Source organism: Cupressus sempervirens, chromosome 1 (assembly GCF_028749045.1).
Source record: "Cupressus sempervirens isolate cs-2001-9-10 chromosome 1, ASM2874904v1, whole genome shotgun sequence".
Taxonomy (NCBI): domain Eukaryota; kingdom Viridiplantae; phylum Streptophyta; class Pinopsida; order Cupressales; family Cupressaceae; genus Cupressus; species Cupressus sempervirens.
In genome coordinates this window covers 348,857,379-348,874,679 of record NC_143118.1, presented here as the reverse complement: position 1 = coordinate 348,874,679, position 17,301 = coordinate 348,857,379, and the positions used below count along the sequence as shown (strand labels likewise).

The window sequence follows — 17,301 nt, the reverse complement described above, 5'->3', positions numbered from 1 at the left end:
CATAAAAGTCACAGGAAGAACTATATCCAAATGTCTTGGTATAAGCATAATCAATGGCAAAGCAACAGGAGTCGCAACTTGCTAGACACAATAATTAGTAAAACTATAAAAGGCTATGTGAGAAAGGTCAGTTGTCGTCAAAAAAAAAAAGTAACAATAAATGGTATTTTCTCGCACAGAAATGAAAAGATATCTAAGCAATGAAATTCTGGAGCAGTCATTTATAAATATAAGTCAAAGTGACCAAAAAGATGTGTAATACCCCACCAGGGAACCCGAGAGGACAACATGGCACAATTTTTTTTCCCTTTTTGGTGGATCAGAAAGGAACATGAACTGTGTCCAAAACAGGAAGGCGGCATATTCGTGTAACTCAAATCTCTACATGTTTTATCTCCCTATGACAAGTAGCCATTAGTGTATAATGCAAATGGATTAGAATTTTTTTTTTTGTTTAATTTGAAATGACCAAGAAAATAGATTACAAAACAGATTAGAAAGCTTGATCTGCACAGGTTAAGACTTCAAAAGAGATAACATAGTGAAGCAATACCTATTATTTACAGCTTCTTCAAGAAATGTCTGGATCTCTTCCAAATCATTAGATTCCTTTGCTGTTGCAAACAAGAACTTCCCTGGTTCTTCTTCGAAAGAATTATACAGACACTGCAAGAAAATTATGCAAGTCATTTGACAAAATAATAATTAACATTAAATCTCCCTGCACGCATATGCATACCATCTTAAAATCAGTTTGCAAATAATACCGAAGAAATACCTCCAATATGAGATTACAATTTACTATAAATCAAGTTAAATAAAGGGTAAGTAAAAATAAAATATGCATAGAGCACCATAGAAATGTGACCAATGACATCTACCTAGACATTCAGCCCTATAGTAAATTGTTCTTTGTACAAAACAAGACAATATTAAATTATGATCAAGAAAAGATCTTGTTAACAAGATTAAAAAATAGTACAAAATGTAAAATATTAGTCTTGTTAATTCAAAAAAGTTCCACCATATAACTCACTTCCATAAGAATTGTAAACCAAAAGTTGTACCTCTCTTCGCACTTTTAGCTGCTCTTGTAATAATGGCTCGCCATTTAGACTCAACATGTCAAAAGCAAAAATACATACTTGCACTTTGATATCACTAATTATGACACCTTTTCGAGCACGGGTGCTGAGAACCTGAAACCCCCACACAAGCAGGTCACATTAACAGTATTCTACAAATTAACTTCAAGAAACAGGAAAGTTGTTGCTTAATGAATGACAACCAAATCATGTATGGTAAGAAAACAGAATCGACGATCACAGAGAAATTAATAAACAAGAAAAACACTGAAAAAAATGCCAAGTACAAAGTCAGATCAGATGAATAGAAAAATGATATACATGCTTTACTAATATTCAGAGACTATTTTGCATAGTTACACCACCATCTAGGACGAAGACATTGGAACAAGGGGGCAGGTTTCCGGGATGAGGAGACAAAGGGGCCTCAATTTGGGGAAGGGCATCAATTTGGGGAAGGTAGGGGGAGGGCAGGGAAGCCAGCAGGGGGGGTTGTATATGCTATATATTATACATATGGTACTTAAAATGTTAGTTATGAAAGGCTATATAAGACTATTAAGAAGTAAAATGTCAAATATTATATACTAAAATAGTAAACAATTCAACATTGAACAATGAACATTGAAGTTTTCTCAGTTTTCCACTCTTCTTCTTCTTGCTGTAGCAATCAATTTGAAATGAAAATGTGAAAACAAATGAGGCTTATAGGCCTTCTCAAGGAATGGAAGACCATAGATAGAACGAAAGAAATAATTAAAAAATTGGTCTTTTTTACCATACTTTTAGTGTTGCCAAGTGTCCCCGGACAAACAGGCATCCCCCTCAGCTTTCCGTGGATGTCCTCAGGTTCCCAGCAGTGGAAGCTGTAAAATGGCAGCATCGCTGGGGATGTTATCCCAAAGTCCCAGGAGCACTCGGGATTTGGATTGTGTGTGTTTGGGGAGAGAACGCGTCCCCTAGGACACTGCTATTTTGTTAACATTAAGTGGTCCACATCACTTATATTAATCGATCATCTATTCAACACTCATCAAGTGTGTGTGTGTGTGTAGGTGGGGCGCGGGGATGAGAGGAAGGGGGGTGGGAATGCATGCCCGGGGACTCTGCTATTTTGTTAACATTAACTGTTCCACATCACTTATATTAATTGATCATCTATTCAACACTCACTCAAGTCTTCAAGGAAACATTGGCATTTCGTACGTTGACACTTTGTATTTTCTATTTGCAATGTGTTGGTGCCCAGAATTGTTGGGTTGGAAATTGCCTAATAATTCTTTTGTGCATTCTAGCTCGAATACTCATCATTTATAGTCAATCTATAAAACTTCCACACGGATCTACTTTGGTCAAAAATCACCTTAGTTTAGCTGCTTGCCATCCTCCAAGCATGTCATGTGATAAAAGCTGCAAAATATCGAGAAAAAAAAAAGGCAAATAATGTTTTGTTTGTACTCTTAACACTTCAACACATTGCAAACTTTTAGTGTCAAACTAGATGTTTTCATGATCAACCAAAATACCCGAATTAAAATCTAATTCTGGATTAATGTCTTGTGCTACCATCCGCTTCCATCAATCTTTCATTTGCCTAAAATTTTCTTAATTTCCCTTCAAACCCCTTTTGGTGACTTTTGCAGCCCAACCAAACATTCCTCTAATCTTCCTTCCTAAACTACTTATGGTCCTTCCCTGTGTCTTCCCTGTCTTATAAGCAGGATCTATACGTTTATCTCATATCCATGTCCAACATAAGGTCCTATAGAACTTCTCACATACTTCTTCTAATATAATAAGGTTGTGGCACAAAAAATGCAAGACCTTCATTATTGCAATCAAAGGAGACAAAACTAAGACTAACAATATCGGATAAGAACTATTCAAAGATGCAAGGAGAATGGAGAGAATGGAGACTATTGGGTCACTAATAGTTGCAAAGTAGTCATCAATGAATGGAGGAACATTAAACATCATCCACTCATCAACATCATGGTTACATTGTGTAGATGGCCCTAACTTTTGTAGAGGATAAGGATGTCAATGAGTAGCTCCAAATTCATATAGATACAATTGAAGAGGTTAGTCTAGATTACTAAATGAAAGTTGTGATAAATGCAGACTATATGCGTAGAGTTGTGAAGAAGTTGATTAAGGCAGCCTTGGTGTGTGCATGGCTTGAATAATGAACTCAAGAAAATTGGCAAAATTGATTGGATCAAGCAAGTCATTCATGATGCTAAAGATTTACAGATATTTATCTACAACCACCACCCTTCGCGTGCACTATTTCAAGCCTTGTCCAAGAAAGAACTTCTGAAGCCCGTGAAGACCAAATATGCAATAAATGATAATGACACAAAAGTGTGATCAGTGGCCTGATTCTAAAACAAAGCAAGAGGGAAGGGTGAAGCTGGTGATGACAAGGGAAATTTGTGGACCGATCTGTGGGAAATTTGTGGAAATTTGTGGATTGACAATAGCCTTGGCCAAATGCAAGTCATTGTCAAAGAGAATGGCAAGACACTATGATTCTACCATGATGATAATTGGGTACACTCAACAAAGGTGGGAGAAAAATCAACACTCCCTTGCACATGGTTTCTATGCATTGACCCCACAATCGTAGACGCAAATATCTGATAGACTTATCCATATGCAAGATGCTGAGGTGAAACCTGAGTTCATAAAGGATGTTTAAAAAATGTAAGGGCAGAAATACCACCATCATTCATACTATGAGGGCAAAAATTTGTCACTCCTAGGGGATATCCAAAAAGGCCAATCTGATTAGGGAGATTATCCCACAGGAGGACTGAATTTTTCGGCAGATTGTGCATGGGGTTCATTCTTTAACAACTACACTAGCTATTCATCTATTGTTCCAAGTTTTGAATTCTTATGTTGCTAAGTGGAATTAGTTTACTTGTAGCTTAATTCAATATAGTAACGTGAACATGCTTACCTCTAGGAGAGCAAAAAAGTTTGTGGTTGTACATAGTGCCTTGCATCTGATTGACCACAACACTCTTGTGTAGAAGGAAGAGTCCAATAACCAAAAAGGATTTAGAGATAGAAGAGCCAACATATGTTGATTAGAGGCTTTAAGCCATTGACTGGCTGTAATTAAATCTTGCATGTAATCATTGCTTGAATATAATGCCTAGACATTGAAAATTTTCAACATTCAATGCAATTCGTTTAGTATAAGATAGAGATCTAGGGTCTGCCTCCTTATCCCTCCTCTTGTCAAACTCCATGGAACTATAATAAAATGACTGCAAAGAAGAAATAATTTAATAAATAAGGAATTGAGTACTTCATAAATTCAAGCATTAATTGATTTCATTAGTAACAACGAATAAAAATGGTATTAGCATTTTTACATCATACAGACTATTAACACAATAAAATGTCATAAATTTATAATCCAAAGTTCAAACAACAGAATGAAATGTATTTCTGTTCAAAGAAACCTTAAGACCTATACAATCTAAGAGCTCTAGTTTCAAATTTCATGAAATACAAAATAGACATTGCAAATCTATCTTACCACAAAGGAACCTATACAAACAAAACACTTACTGTTAAAATATTACCATATCAATTTTATATACCATCTTAGCTTTACTGAAACCAACCTGAAAAGGTAAAATTTTTTGCCTCTCCCGATCAAATGCAACAACTTCACAATCCAATACAAATGATGTGACAGATGGTTTCTTGCATCTGCATCCTGACAATTACAAAAATTAGCAACCAAGCCACCGCAATGTATCTACCTTCTAGACACAGAGAATATCAATTTCAAACACCCATTGGAAAAAGTCATTAACTGCACTGCACAAAATGCCAAAATGAAATGAGACTAACAATGAGTATTTCAGTTAAGCTTGTGTTAGATTAGATTATTAATCAAAAGTGCTACCAGTTTAATATGATGAAATTCAATGATCACAGAACACCAATGGATGACAACTAACTCGATATGAATCATGAAGCTTATTAATATAGTAATATATAAAAAATTATGAAACACACGCAGCTTGTAATGTGGATTACCAAATTTCCTCATGCTTTTTATAAAGTATTTAATATTATATAGATCAAGTAAAAACAAAAAATCATTCATCGTAGAGAATTCCCTGTACAATTCTTAAATAATAAAATACAAGATCCATCAGACAGTGAAGGACATGCATTTACAACAGCATGATTTATGTACAAAAAATTGTGGTCATGCTCCCTGAAATTACATGGAGTTAAAAGAAGAATTCATAAAATGGAGTTAAATCCTACACAAACAAGCTAAGAAACCCATCAGAAAGTTTTTTCAATCAACATAAAAATGAGATTATCCAAAATTGGCAATACACGAGGCTTGTTAAATGACCCTGCTTGCCACAAATATTTAGAACTTTGTACGATGTTCAGAGACAACCTAGACATGGTTTAACAGGGATGGCATTTCGTAGGTCATCTAAAAAACTACAAAAGAAGTGACAGTATGAGATCCAGGCCCCAGAAAATCTATGTGCTAGGCCTGGGGTGAAAGATGGTTTCTATGCAGCAGGCACAGGTGAAATGGGTGTCATTCAAGGCTTCACTCTTTGGGAGAATTTACACAAAATGATCAGTTAAGGTTCAAAGTAAAAGGTAAAGTTGCAGTGTTACAAGGCATTGTTAGTGGACCTCCTAGAGTCCTATCAACAAAAAAGATGGGAGTGTTGTTTTAGGAAAGGGAACACAACATGCAAACACAATGCTTAGTAATTTTTACAGTCACTATGAGTATGAAAGCTTGTCATGTGGACATACAAGTTTTCTTGGACAAGCACGGCATGGTTTTTGGAGAAACTCCTTCAGATTCCCTCCCTATAGAGGGTTTCAGCACATTATAGAACTAGAAATTGGAACAAAACCTGTAATTACCACTCTTAATGGGAATCCAAGAACATTGGAGGAAATTGAAAACATGACCAGAGAAATTCTAAAGATTCATCATATTAGGCCAAGTTCTAGCCCTTTTGCATCTTTAGTTGTATTAGTGAAAATGAAATATGGAACTATGTGAATCTACATAGATATTAAGGTGTTAAACAAGAAAACCACTATAACTAGATATCCATTATCTAGAGTTGATGAGTTATTTAATGATTGTGTGCAGCAGTATACTTGTCAAAAGTTGATTTATGATTTGGGATTCAAGAAAATGTGTTAAACAAGAAAACCACTAAAACTAGATATCCATTATCTAGAATTGATGAGTTAGTTAATGATTGTGTGCAGCAGTATACCTGTCAAAAGTTGATTTAAGATTTGGGATTCAAGAAAATGTGCAAGAGATGAAGATGAGCCAAAAAAATTGTGTGATTTCATTTAGGGCATTTTGAGTTATGCACTTTTTTTAAATAACATTCCCACTATCATATAATCATGTATGGGCCATCTGTTTAGAAATAGTTGAGGAAGTTTGTGTCAAAACTTTAAGATGATGAGAACAAATCATTGGAGGAACATTTACAACATTAGTTTTTGAAATATTGGAGCAACAATCTTTTTTATGCTATGGAGTCCAAGTGTGAGTTTGGGTTGTCGAGATTCTCTATGTAGGACATGTTATTGTCGATCAATAAAAGATATCAATCAGCATGGAAAGAAGATAAAATATTAAAATGCATTCGAACATTGACAGGCTAATCCAGCAAACAGTACTGATAATACATCGGTAAATTGATATGGAATGATGATAGTAAACAGCATGTAGTGCCCACCATGGACAGATATCAGAGCCTTGAGAAAATCGTAATGTCTTGAAATAAAATGACTTTTCAGAAAGAACAATCCAAGACAATGTTAGCAGGCAGTGCATGAATTAATGGAATACAAAAATTAGATTAAAGTAGAACAGCAAGTTTGAATATAACAATAAAGGCGATCTATGTTGGCCCATTAATGTGCGTCCAAGGGTTGATCCTTCCCGTAGAAGAGAAAAGTGCTTTTGGCTACTGCCAGAGGAGGGATGGATAAAGATAAACATTGATGGCGCAGCAAGAGGAAGCCCTGGTTCGTGGGGATGTGGGTGCATAGCCCGGGACCATGAGGAAAACATTTTAGCTTTTGCGGCAAAACGACTAAGGGATGGCACCAATAATTGGCAAAATGTGAGGCTCTCGCCTTAAGAATGAAGCTTGGCATTAGAAGAGTGCACTTGGAAGAATCAAGCAAGGGAGAATGGAGTCATGGTATCTTGACAAGCACATAAGCCAAATTAAGAGAAGACTACAGAAGTTTGAAGGTTTCAAGATCTCCCATACCTATTGGGAGGCCAACAACTTTATAGATAAGTTGGCAAATGTGGGATTGGATGGCTCCTTGGAGAGCCGATATGAAATTTTTGAAGACCTTAGGCATCTTAATTAAGTTTGATGTTTAGGAAATTGGAAGTGGTATTGTTATTTCCCACAAGTGACCACCTTTTTCAATGATGGGTGATTATGCTCAAGTTGAATGAGCATTAAATAATGATTTTAACCTTCGCGTGTGGCAAAGGCTTTGGAATATTAAATTGGTATCCTTTGCAGTTTGTGCTTCCAGAGATTTTGAAGGATAGATTAATGGAGGACCGGATTTGTGAAGAAAGAAGAGGGCTTTGTTTGCAATTTGAAGATGGAGTCAAATTTTATATTGGAATCGGACAACCAAACACAATTGTATGAAGGGAAGATTTCAGTGAGAAGGCTGAAGAACATCTTTCTGTTTGAGGATAAGAAATTTATGACTAGTGTCCTTGAGATGTATGGTCCGGAGTATCTCGATACATTCATTGCATCTCTTTTCGCAGTGTTTAGCCTTAATGGTGGGTGAATCCAAGGAGGAAGTTTAGCAGGGTGTGGCTACTTGCATGAACCCGCAATGGTTGCTGGGGATTGATGATATTATCGACAGAGTTGTTCTAGGAGTCGGCTTGGACATGGGTCAAGGCCCCTGGCGATTGATTAGTGGAAGTGACACTCAAGTTCAACCTCTTGTCATATGGTCTTCTACCTCCCCTCAAGAAGTGCATGTTCCAAAAGAAGAAAGAGGTTGGAGGAAGGTGATCACGTTCCTGGAAGAAACAGTGTGGTACAAGGAGGGAGTTCGAAGGGATTTTATGAAGTCGACTCCACGCAAGAGTGTGAGGATGCCAGGGGAACCTTCGAAACACTAGATCGCATGAGCAACCACAGGGGAAGGAATAGTGGCCGGTGTGTGGATTGATTCGACGGTGGAGGCTGAGGATAGTACTACTACAGCAAGCTCAAAGCACCCACAAGGACCCGAAAGCAAGGGCAAGGTGCAGGTGATGAGAGCTGATTATGGCAACCCAAATTTCACCAAGAAGATGGAGCTAAGTGGCTCAAGTGAAATGGGTCTGAGCTTGCTCTCCCCTTATTTTTGTTTTTGTCATGACATATTTCCTTTACTATAGGTGATAAGAATGAATGTAAGGGTGATGGTTGTTTTTTTTGGGTGCCCATACCCATTTTGTCAAATGTTTATAGGGCTTGGTATCATAATAGTTGTGGCTTAGTGTCAAGATGTTCAAAACTATGGCAAGCTTGTATTGCCTAAACAATGTAAATCTTTACTTATACTTAATAAAATAAAAAATAACTATCAACAAAAAAGGTGATCTACATTGACATATAATCCTATTCGGTCTCCTACTCACTTGGAAATTTGATTTTTGGGCAAAACAAGGGGATGCAGGAAAAGGGACATACAAATTGGTGAGTCATTATGATCATTGTTTTAAATATTGATGATATACGATCATTGGATACGATAAGGCAAAAATTTGGGACTTCAAAGCTCAATTTGTTGTCTTACATTTTGTCACCATAAAATATAGGTAACAGTTCCACAAAATGTAAGTAATAGTACGAAACTTTTTCAAACTAGTTTTGCATTTTGATCATTCAAACAACATCAATTGATATAATGAATCATTTTACAGAAGGCTTTTGTCAAGTCTTTTGTTTTTTCTTCTTGTTGAGCCTATGTTTGATTTTTTAAGCCTTCATCATCCTTTCTTTCGTTTTAAGTGTGTGTTTATTGGTTTTTAGTCCTTTGGTTTTGCTCAAAGTCATTGCTTTTGATTTTCCCTTCGATTTGATCTATCTTAGGGCTTAATCCAAGATAGCAATCAAAAGATATGACCAATTTAGTGCCCAAAAAGTGGACATTTTTTATGCAACTGCATGAATTAAAAATATCATGTTATAATTTTAATTTGACATTCACTTTTTGAAAGATATAACTTAAATTCACTTTATATTATGTTTGTAAGTTACTTTATCATTTAAATTCACTTAAAGTAACTATAGTGCACTTTAAGTGAAAAATAAGTTGAGTTTGCTTTTTGATTTTTCACTTAAGTGACTATATTAACTATATAGTTCAATTTAATTTTTGATATTTAAATCAAATGCTCTAGTAAATGTTACTTATTAAATGATATTTACACATTATATTGTTAATATGATAATGTAAATATAATTTATGTCCCACTTAAATAATATTTCATCAAAATTAAATTGAAATGTGCTTAATTTGATTACTTAAGTTATGTGCAACATGTAAATGACAAAAATATGCAATAACACCTAAAAGGTGCATTTTTTATGCAATTGCATGTAACCTCAACTTAAATGTACAATGACATCAAAAAGTTGAGCTACATATGGTATATGCATATGCACCAAAAAGGTGTGTTTTTGCCTTGGGTTGCATATGCAAGTAACTAAAACATGTAATTGTACTAAAAAGGTGCATTTTGCACCAAAGACATGTAATTGCATCTCCAAAACCCGCTTTTGGGCAAAAAGCATGTTTTTAAAACATGCATATGCACCAAAAAGGTGTGTTTTTGCCTTGGGAGAACCCATTGCATGTTTTTAAAACATGTAATGGCCTCTAAAAGGTGCATTTTGGTCAATGTTGCATTTTTAAACATGCAAACACCTCCAAAAGGTGTGTTTTGCATTCAAGCATATGCATTTGTCTTTCTAAAACCCGTTTTTAGACTTAAAAGACAAAACTTCGTGCATTTGGCCTCCAAGAATCTGTTTCTTATTGGAATCTCCAAATCTCTTCAAACCAAATCAATGAGATCTTTAGTATAGGGTCATTTTTGCATTTGGATACATTTTCACGTATTTGGTGTTCCTATACACATCAAAAACGATTCTTTTTAATCTATTTTGAACCCACATTTTGGTGAAAATGTTCAAATTTAGGGGTTTTGCAAGCACGTTTTGGCTTCCATAGAAGTCGTTTTGGCATTTCATGGTGTAAACAATGCACTAAGGATCATGTTTTTGCATTCTAAAGTGAAAAACTATACATGTAATGCACTTAAAAACCCATGTTTTTTCCCAAAAATGTTTCAAGAACTTGCATTTAGCAAAAATGTTGGAAGCTTGAGCATTTTTAGGGCACGTTTTTGGCATTGTGCATGGAAAACCTCTTTTGCTGCTCATTAGAATTCCTCCTTGCGAAGTTTGAAAAGATCCAAGTTTGTTAAAATTTTCAACATTGAACCTTCTTCCTCCATTTTTGGCACACAATCATCATGTAAGTGGGCATTTTCCTTCTTGCTAATCAATTTGTGCTCATCTTGCTAATTTTGTGCATGTTTTAGCTTAATGCTTTACACTTGTTGATTTTGATGCCATGGAAAGTGTATTTTTCCCTTAAAAATGATGAAATGGTTCATTTTCATGTTTTTGGTGTTTTCCCAAACTCCAAATTCGAATTTGCATGTTAAAGTGGCTTGCTTGTTGAAATGTTTGAGTCTTTTGCCAAAGGTACATTTTTCTTTTGAGTTTGTTTTTGTGTTTTGCTTGTTTGCTTTTTGGTTTTTCTTCATTTTGAAGAAGTTGCAAGTTCTTTCCCAAGAACTTGATCATGTTTCATTTCACTCCACCTTCCATTTCATGCAAAAGCATCTTTCCATTGCATTTCCATCTTTCCATGTCACAACACTTCATATCTCATTCCTCAAATGCGATTACATGTATTTCATGTCATCCATTATCCGCATGTACATGTAATCTCATTTTCCATTGACATTTCCACTCATCTCACTTTCCGCATCCAATCGCACGAAATGAGTTTTACATGTAATTGCATCTCTAAAACCCATTTTGACTAAAAGTCAATTTTTAAAAGGTCAAAAAATGTCATGTGCATGTTTTCTCATGTACTTTGACTTTACCTTCCCTCAAATATGACTATAAAGTTCACTTCGCTTCAAGTAACATTGCATTTCCATCTTTCCATATGCACTTACACCTCTATGAGCAAATACATGTTTTTCCACTTCCCGTGTCATTACACATTTTATCTCATCCGTCATCCGCACTAACATTTAAGCTCACTCTCCATTCACATTCGCATCTCATCTCACTTTCCATTTCTTGTTACATGTTGCATATAAATGTAATTCATTTTCCGTACAATGACATCTTGAAAGCCCTAGTCACTTTGTAAAAATCAAGATTTTTCATTCACATGCATTCTCGTGTGTTCCACCTTCACACATTCATCTCATTCCATTTCCACCTTCATAATTTTTCACTACACCTTCCATTTCCATCCACTACATATGCATGATTTTTCTTATTGAGATCATCTCATTAAGTCCTCCAAGTATCTAATCCATATTCGAACCTTTGTTGCTGATCAAGAATCACCCTTTATGGCAATATCCTCTGATGATGTGTTCACGTTTTAGAATTTTTGTGTTGCAACACAAGCGCAAGAGATGCCCTCACCATCGAAATCTAAGGGAAAAATGAAATATCAGTTTTATAAAGAGTTGGCTCATGCAGCTCAATCTCATGTCATGTCCATTATTGATAATGTGTTAGACACAAAGATTGGACATGTAGATATGATTGATTTTCTACGAAGAGTAGAAACTCCTGTTGGTCATGAAATGAAACTTATCAAGAGAAGTCATATTCATTTGGTGTCTACATTTCCCATGGCTGCCATGGAACTTGAGTTTGTTCTTGGATGCACAAAGCATTTCAACGCAAAGTCAAAGACGATCAAGGATGTTGATGGGAAAGTCATTATTAATCTTGATCCAGAGGTTATCGAACAAATTTTCAAAGTGTCGAATAATGCAGAATGCATAGATCTTACCAAAGATCTATCTTTAAAATATGGAATGAGAAAAAGGGAGATTATCAGAAGTATGTGAATCAATATTGATTGGATACTAAGAGAAACAACTTCTCGAGATGGCCAAAGACCGTTCTAGATCCAATTTCAAGCAGGAGTACAAAGATCTTATTATTCTTCTCAGCAGGATTTGTGGTCTTAAAAATTACACCGATTTTGAAACATGGATGTATGAATTCATTTTCCAGATTATGGAGAATAAGGAGCATATCTTTTGGGAAGAACTGATTAGCACTGCACTCTGTCAACAATTGTTCAATGTACGGACTTTGGTGCCTTTCTACATGAATTCCTACCTTATTTATATTGTTGCTGCCATGGGATCTTTCTCTGGACTCTCAACCAAAGGAGATCATCTTCAAATTCCAATTTCGGATTACCATGATCAGATCACTCTGGCTAATAGTAAGTTCCATTACAAAAGAGTTCAGGATGGTTTCTTTGGTCATTTCTGGTGTCTATTATCCATCAAAAGGGTATCTGATGAAGCTTGGGAGAAGGTAAATCAGTATAGTTGTATCTTTATCCAATTTCCAACCTTTACTTACTTGAGTGTTGGGTACTTTAAAGGTGAGCCATATATCTAACCTAGATATGCTACTGATAGGATCATTCTGATGGAATTAGCCAAACAACTCATGGAAGTCCAATCTAATCAGCATGCTTTGCATAGGCCCCGTTTTGGTATTTCTTCTGCCAAACCCCTGGTAATTGGTAATTATTTGATCAATTTTGTACATAAAGAAAAAAATATGGAAGTAGAACTGCAGCTGATCACTTCGAAGAAATTCAAAGCCAGATTTGACTTTGATTACAAAGAAATGAATTCCCAAATCAAGAGGGCTTTTACTTATGTTCATCGCATTGAAGATGTTTGGATTGACATGTGGACAGAATTGGATAATGAAGATGAATTACTGTAGATTAACTTTGTAGCAAATCATTGATCTTAACATGCTTGAGATCCTATCAAATTTCCAAATCGAAGATAATAGCAATATTCTTGATCTCGAATATCATCAGGCCAGTTTTGATAAAAAAATGTTCTTTTCCTATTCAATGGTAGCAGAAGGACAGTACATCTATCCTTGATAGATTTCAATCCACTTTAGCAAACACCAACAAGTAGCTAAAAATTAAAGGAATAATCCGAAATTGGGTTTGGATTGTGGAAGTTTTGGTCCTCCTGGAAGGAAGTCACAGCTGGAAATTACAGGTAAAGATGGAGCTTCTTCTTCTAATGTTAAGAAGTCTCTTAAATTCAAGTTAAAGGGCGGACAGGCTCTAAATCATCTCAGAGCTTTGAACCAGTTCAAGAGTCAGAAGAGGAGTCAGAGGAACAATCAGAGGAAGAATCAAATGAACAAGATGAGGAAGAAGAAGCGGAAGTTATGATCATATCTCCCCCAAGACTTGCACAAACTCATACACCACCATGCATGAAGCACCTTTTCTGGATGAGATAGATAATGACATGGATTCATTTTCCACTATTTTCACACCTTCCATTCTAGCTTCAGAAGTCAATACATTGGCTCTCCCTCTATCTTCAACAACTCCTTCCATTTTAACAAATGAACAATATGAACATTTGGGAAGTGTGTTCGAAGATTTTCCAACTCTTACAAAGGGTCAAGTTTCTCAACTTGATACATCTTTGACAGGTTTTGAGCTATTCATCACAGAATCCTCTCATTATGCACCTACGAATTGAGCTATGCAGACTAAATCTTGTTCAGTCACAACAGAGATACAATCAAGATCAATGCCAATGGTCTCCACTGTACCTAGTTCCACAAATGATAGTTTCATCTTGCCTACATGGTTGAACAGGATCACAATGAAGAGAAGGAAAGTGGTTGTACCCCCAGATAACATTCCTATAAAGAAAACTAAGCCCAAATCTTTAAAAGATAAGATTGTTTCAAGGATCTTAGTTGATTCAGAGAAAACCAAGTTTGTGGAGGTTGTTGAGCCACTGGTAGACAAACCTATTGAAAAGCTTATTCGTTCTGATTAGAAGTTCACCAAGGTAGAGATTGGAAAGTAGTCACAACATAGTTGCTTACAAGATGCCCAAGATGCACTTGTCAATGTATTAAAGAGCAACCATGAATTATGGGAAAAGAAAAATCAACTCAAGCACGAAGTTGTTTCCCTAAATGAAGATATTCGGAAACAATCTTCTCAAAATGTTGTTGTTATGTCTCCGACATCCAAGGAAAGAAAGTTAGTTGAAGCTGCCAAGTCTTGGATAGGAGAAGTCATTTCTAAAGGAGTCTAAGCCATTACAGATACAGTTAAAATCCTTAGATGTATCAAAGATATGATTGAAATGGAGCAAGGCTTGATTTCCTCTTTGACTCAAGAAGTGGATGATTTGAAAGAGATTCTCAATGACTAAGATGAGATTGTTAAATTTGATGTAGATGCCATGGTTTCATGTGACATTCTTTTGTCATGCGAAATGTTCTTCAGATATTGAGGGCTTATGGGCTACAAAGAAGAAACATTGATAAAATTAATAACAAAGTTGCAATCAGCCCTTGAAGATTGCCAAGCAATAGAATCAGGGATCACGTGCGACTTGGAGCAAATGGAATGTCAGATTCTTGACGAACACGATAGTCTGATTGCAGTTGAAAGGATGACTTCAAAATATACAATCAAGGTCAATGCTGATTTAGATTTTGAGGATTTTGGTTCTCACACAATGAACAAATTTACTTTGCATAAATCTTTGACAAAACACTTGCAAATTTTTCTGGCACGAATTCCAAGGTTGTGCAATCAACATATGAAGATGCAATAAGGATAAAAGCAATATCAAAGACAATGGAGATTTCTGATCTTCTTACAGTATGTGATGTTATCATCAAATTCAAGGCACTAAAGAACAATCTTTAAGATTGTTATTTTGTTTTTATTTATGTTTGTAGATCAAAGAGGATGCATTGCATGAAAAGATGTAATTACATGTAATGCAAGTTGCATGTGCAATTGCATGTAACCCAATAATTTCTCTTCTAGTTAGAGTTGGTCAAAGTCGGTTGAGTTGCTCCCACTTTTTTCTCCATCTTTTTCTCAACTCCTTTGCCTATATAAAGGAGTGTCCTCTTATTATAAAATCATCTTTTATTGTATGCAAGAGAGCTCTGGAGAAATTGTGCAAGCACAACTTTGATTGTGTAGCACCTTTTTGAACGAAGGTGAATACAAAGAATCAATTGAGACTTAACTTTAATTGAGTGAGATTGTTACTTGTGCAAGTTAGAAGCTTTGTTTGTGATTTGCATATGTAATCATTGGTTTATGTGATCTTGTGTTCTTGATAACTGAGTGTTAAAAAGAGCTAAGAAGCAATTGGTGCCGAAGCTTTGACTAGGAGCAATTGCAAAAATATCAAGACTAGAAGCTTTGTCTGTAGCTAATATTTCTTTTTTGATTCACAAAATAATTAGGATATCTTTACTTTTGGAAGTCTTTGTGCCCAATTAGTAAAGCTTATTCATATAGAACTATGACCGGACGTAGAGCCAAATCGGTATACTTTCAGGTAACCTTTGAGTTAGTGTTGGTTTATCAATATCAATGTTTTCAGCTTTTAGATATAAGTGTAGTTAGAGATTTCACCCTGCCCATTACTCGCTCCATAGGTAAGTGGATTCTTTCTTGAAAGTTAAAGAGGAAAGAATATTAGTAACATCCTTTTTCAAAATCTCTCAACTTCTTGCTTACCTTGAGTTGATCCAAGGAACTTTGAAAAAGGGGAGCCTTCCATTTAAGGTAGGAGAGACTCTGTCTCACATTGTGGCTAGTCATCCTATTTTGCGACTGGATTTTACCCAAAACTATCAGTTGCAAAACATCCACCCAACACAATTGTCTACTAAAACTTAATATGAAGAATTTATTGAGCACAAGGCACACATTTGGCATGGAAATTAAAGGAGATAGGATTAAAACTAAAAAGTTGTGGTTGAACCAGAATAATAATTAAGATTTATTTGTGAAGATTCAATATTAACCAATTAAACCTATAAAGCTTTACCTATTTGAGATGTGTAACAATCCATATGCTAATATAGTCTTTAATCTCATATATGCTATGGTTTGTACTTAGCTAAACAGTGTCGATGTTGTGGGTGGCCCTAGCTGGTCTATGTCAAAACCTAAAAACAACACTAGACTCTTATGAAAAGAATTTTAGGTACTTGAAAGAACAACTGACTATTGCTTTTGTTATCATGGTGCTAATAATGTTACTTAGGTGTTTAATATACAAGGTGTTATTGATTTTGATTGAATTGGAAATCTCAATAACTGAAGATCGACAAACAGCTATGTGCCGACTCTATTTGTAAGATTCATGAGCTAGATGAACAAACACGAACACATAGTTATACTATCCACTATTGAAGCAAAAACGTGTATGGATGCAGCACATGCTTGCAAAGAAGCGGTGTGGTTTAAAGACTGCAATAAAATTGATTTAAGAGTAGGGCAGTGATAAATTGTAACAGTCAAACGGCAAAATATCTAGCCTAGAAACTCAATTTACCATGCTCAAAAAAACAAGTAGATCTGTAATATCATTTTGACAGGGAGATGGTCTAGGCAAAAGAATTCGAATAGAAAAATTTGAAGCTCAAATTAATAAGTCCAGCTCTTTGACAAAACCAATAAGCACTGTGACGCAAGGTATTATACTTTTTCCATGCATTTTGTTCTTTTTAGTTTATGCTACAACCCTCCTACAGTAAATATCAAGTAGAAGAATACTGAAACTTTGGTGTGACATTCACCTATCATGAGTTCTTAAGTGAATGAAGAAGGTTTGGGACTTCGTAAGTCCCTTCTAACAAGTTTAATTACAAACTGAAGAACACTGTTGGAAACCTGTGCAGTAGGATGCAGTGAGCTAGACTTTGGAGGCTGGCACAATATGTCTAGGGCCCCAGCAAAGACATAGTAACAACTG

The 17,301-nt window shown here is 35.6% G+C and overlaps 1 protein-coding gene across 1 annotated transcript in view; it reads right to left on the bottom strand.

Annotated features, from left to right (window-relative positions):
* LIG1 (DNA ligase 1) overlaps positions 1-17,301 on the bottom strand; it is an 87,555-nt gene that overhangs the window by 15,555 nt on the left and 54,699 nt on the right. The window contains exons 7-9 of the mRNA XM_089824937.1: positions 4,727-4,814; positions 1,068-1,199; positions 554-666 (exon numbers count right to left, since the gene is read on the bottom strand). Coding sequence (XP_089681063.1) covers positions 554-666; positions 1,068-1,199; positions 4,727-4,814 — 333 coding nt within the window. The remainder of the gene's footprint in view (positions 1-553; positions 667-1,067; positions 1,200-4,726; positions 4,815-17,301) is intronic.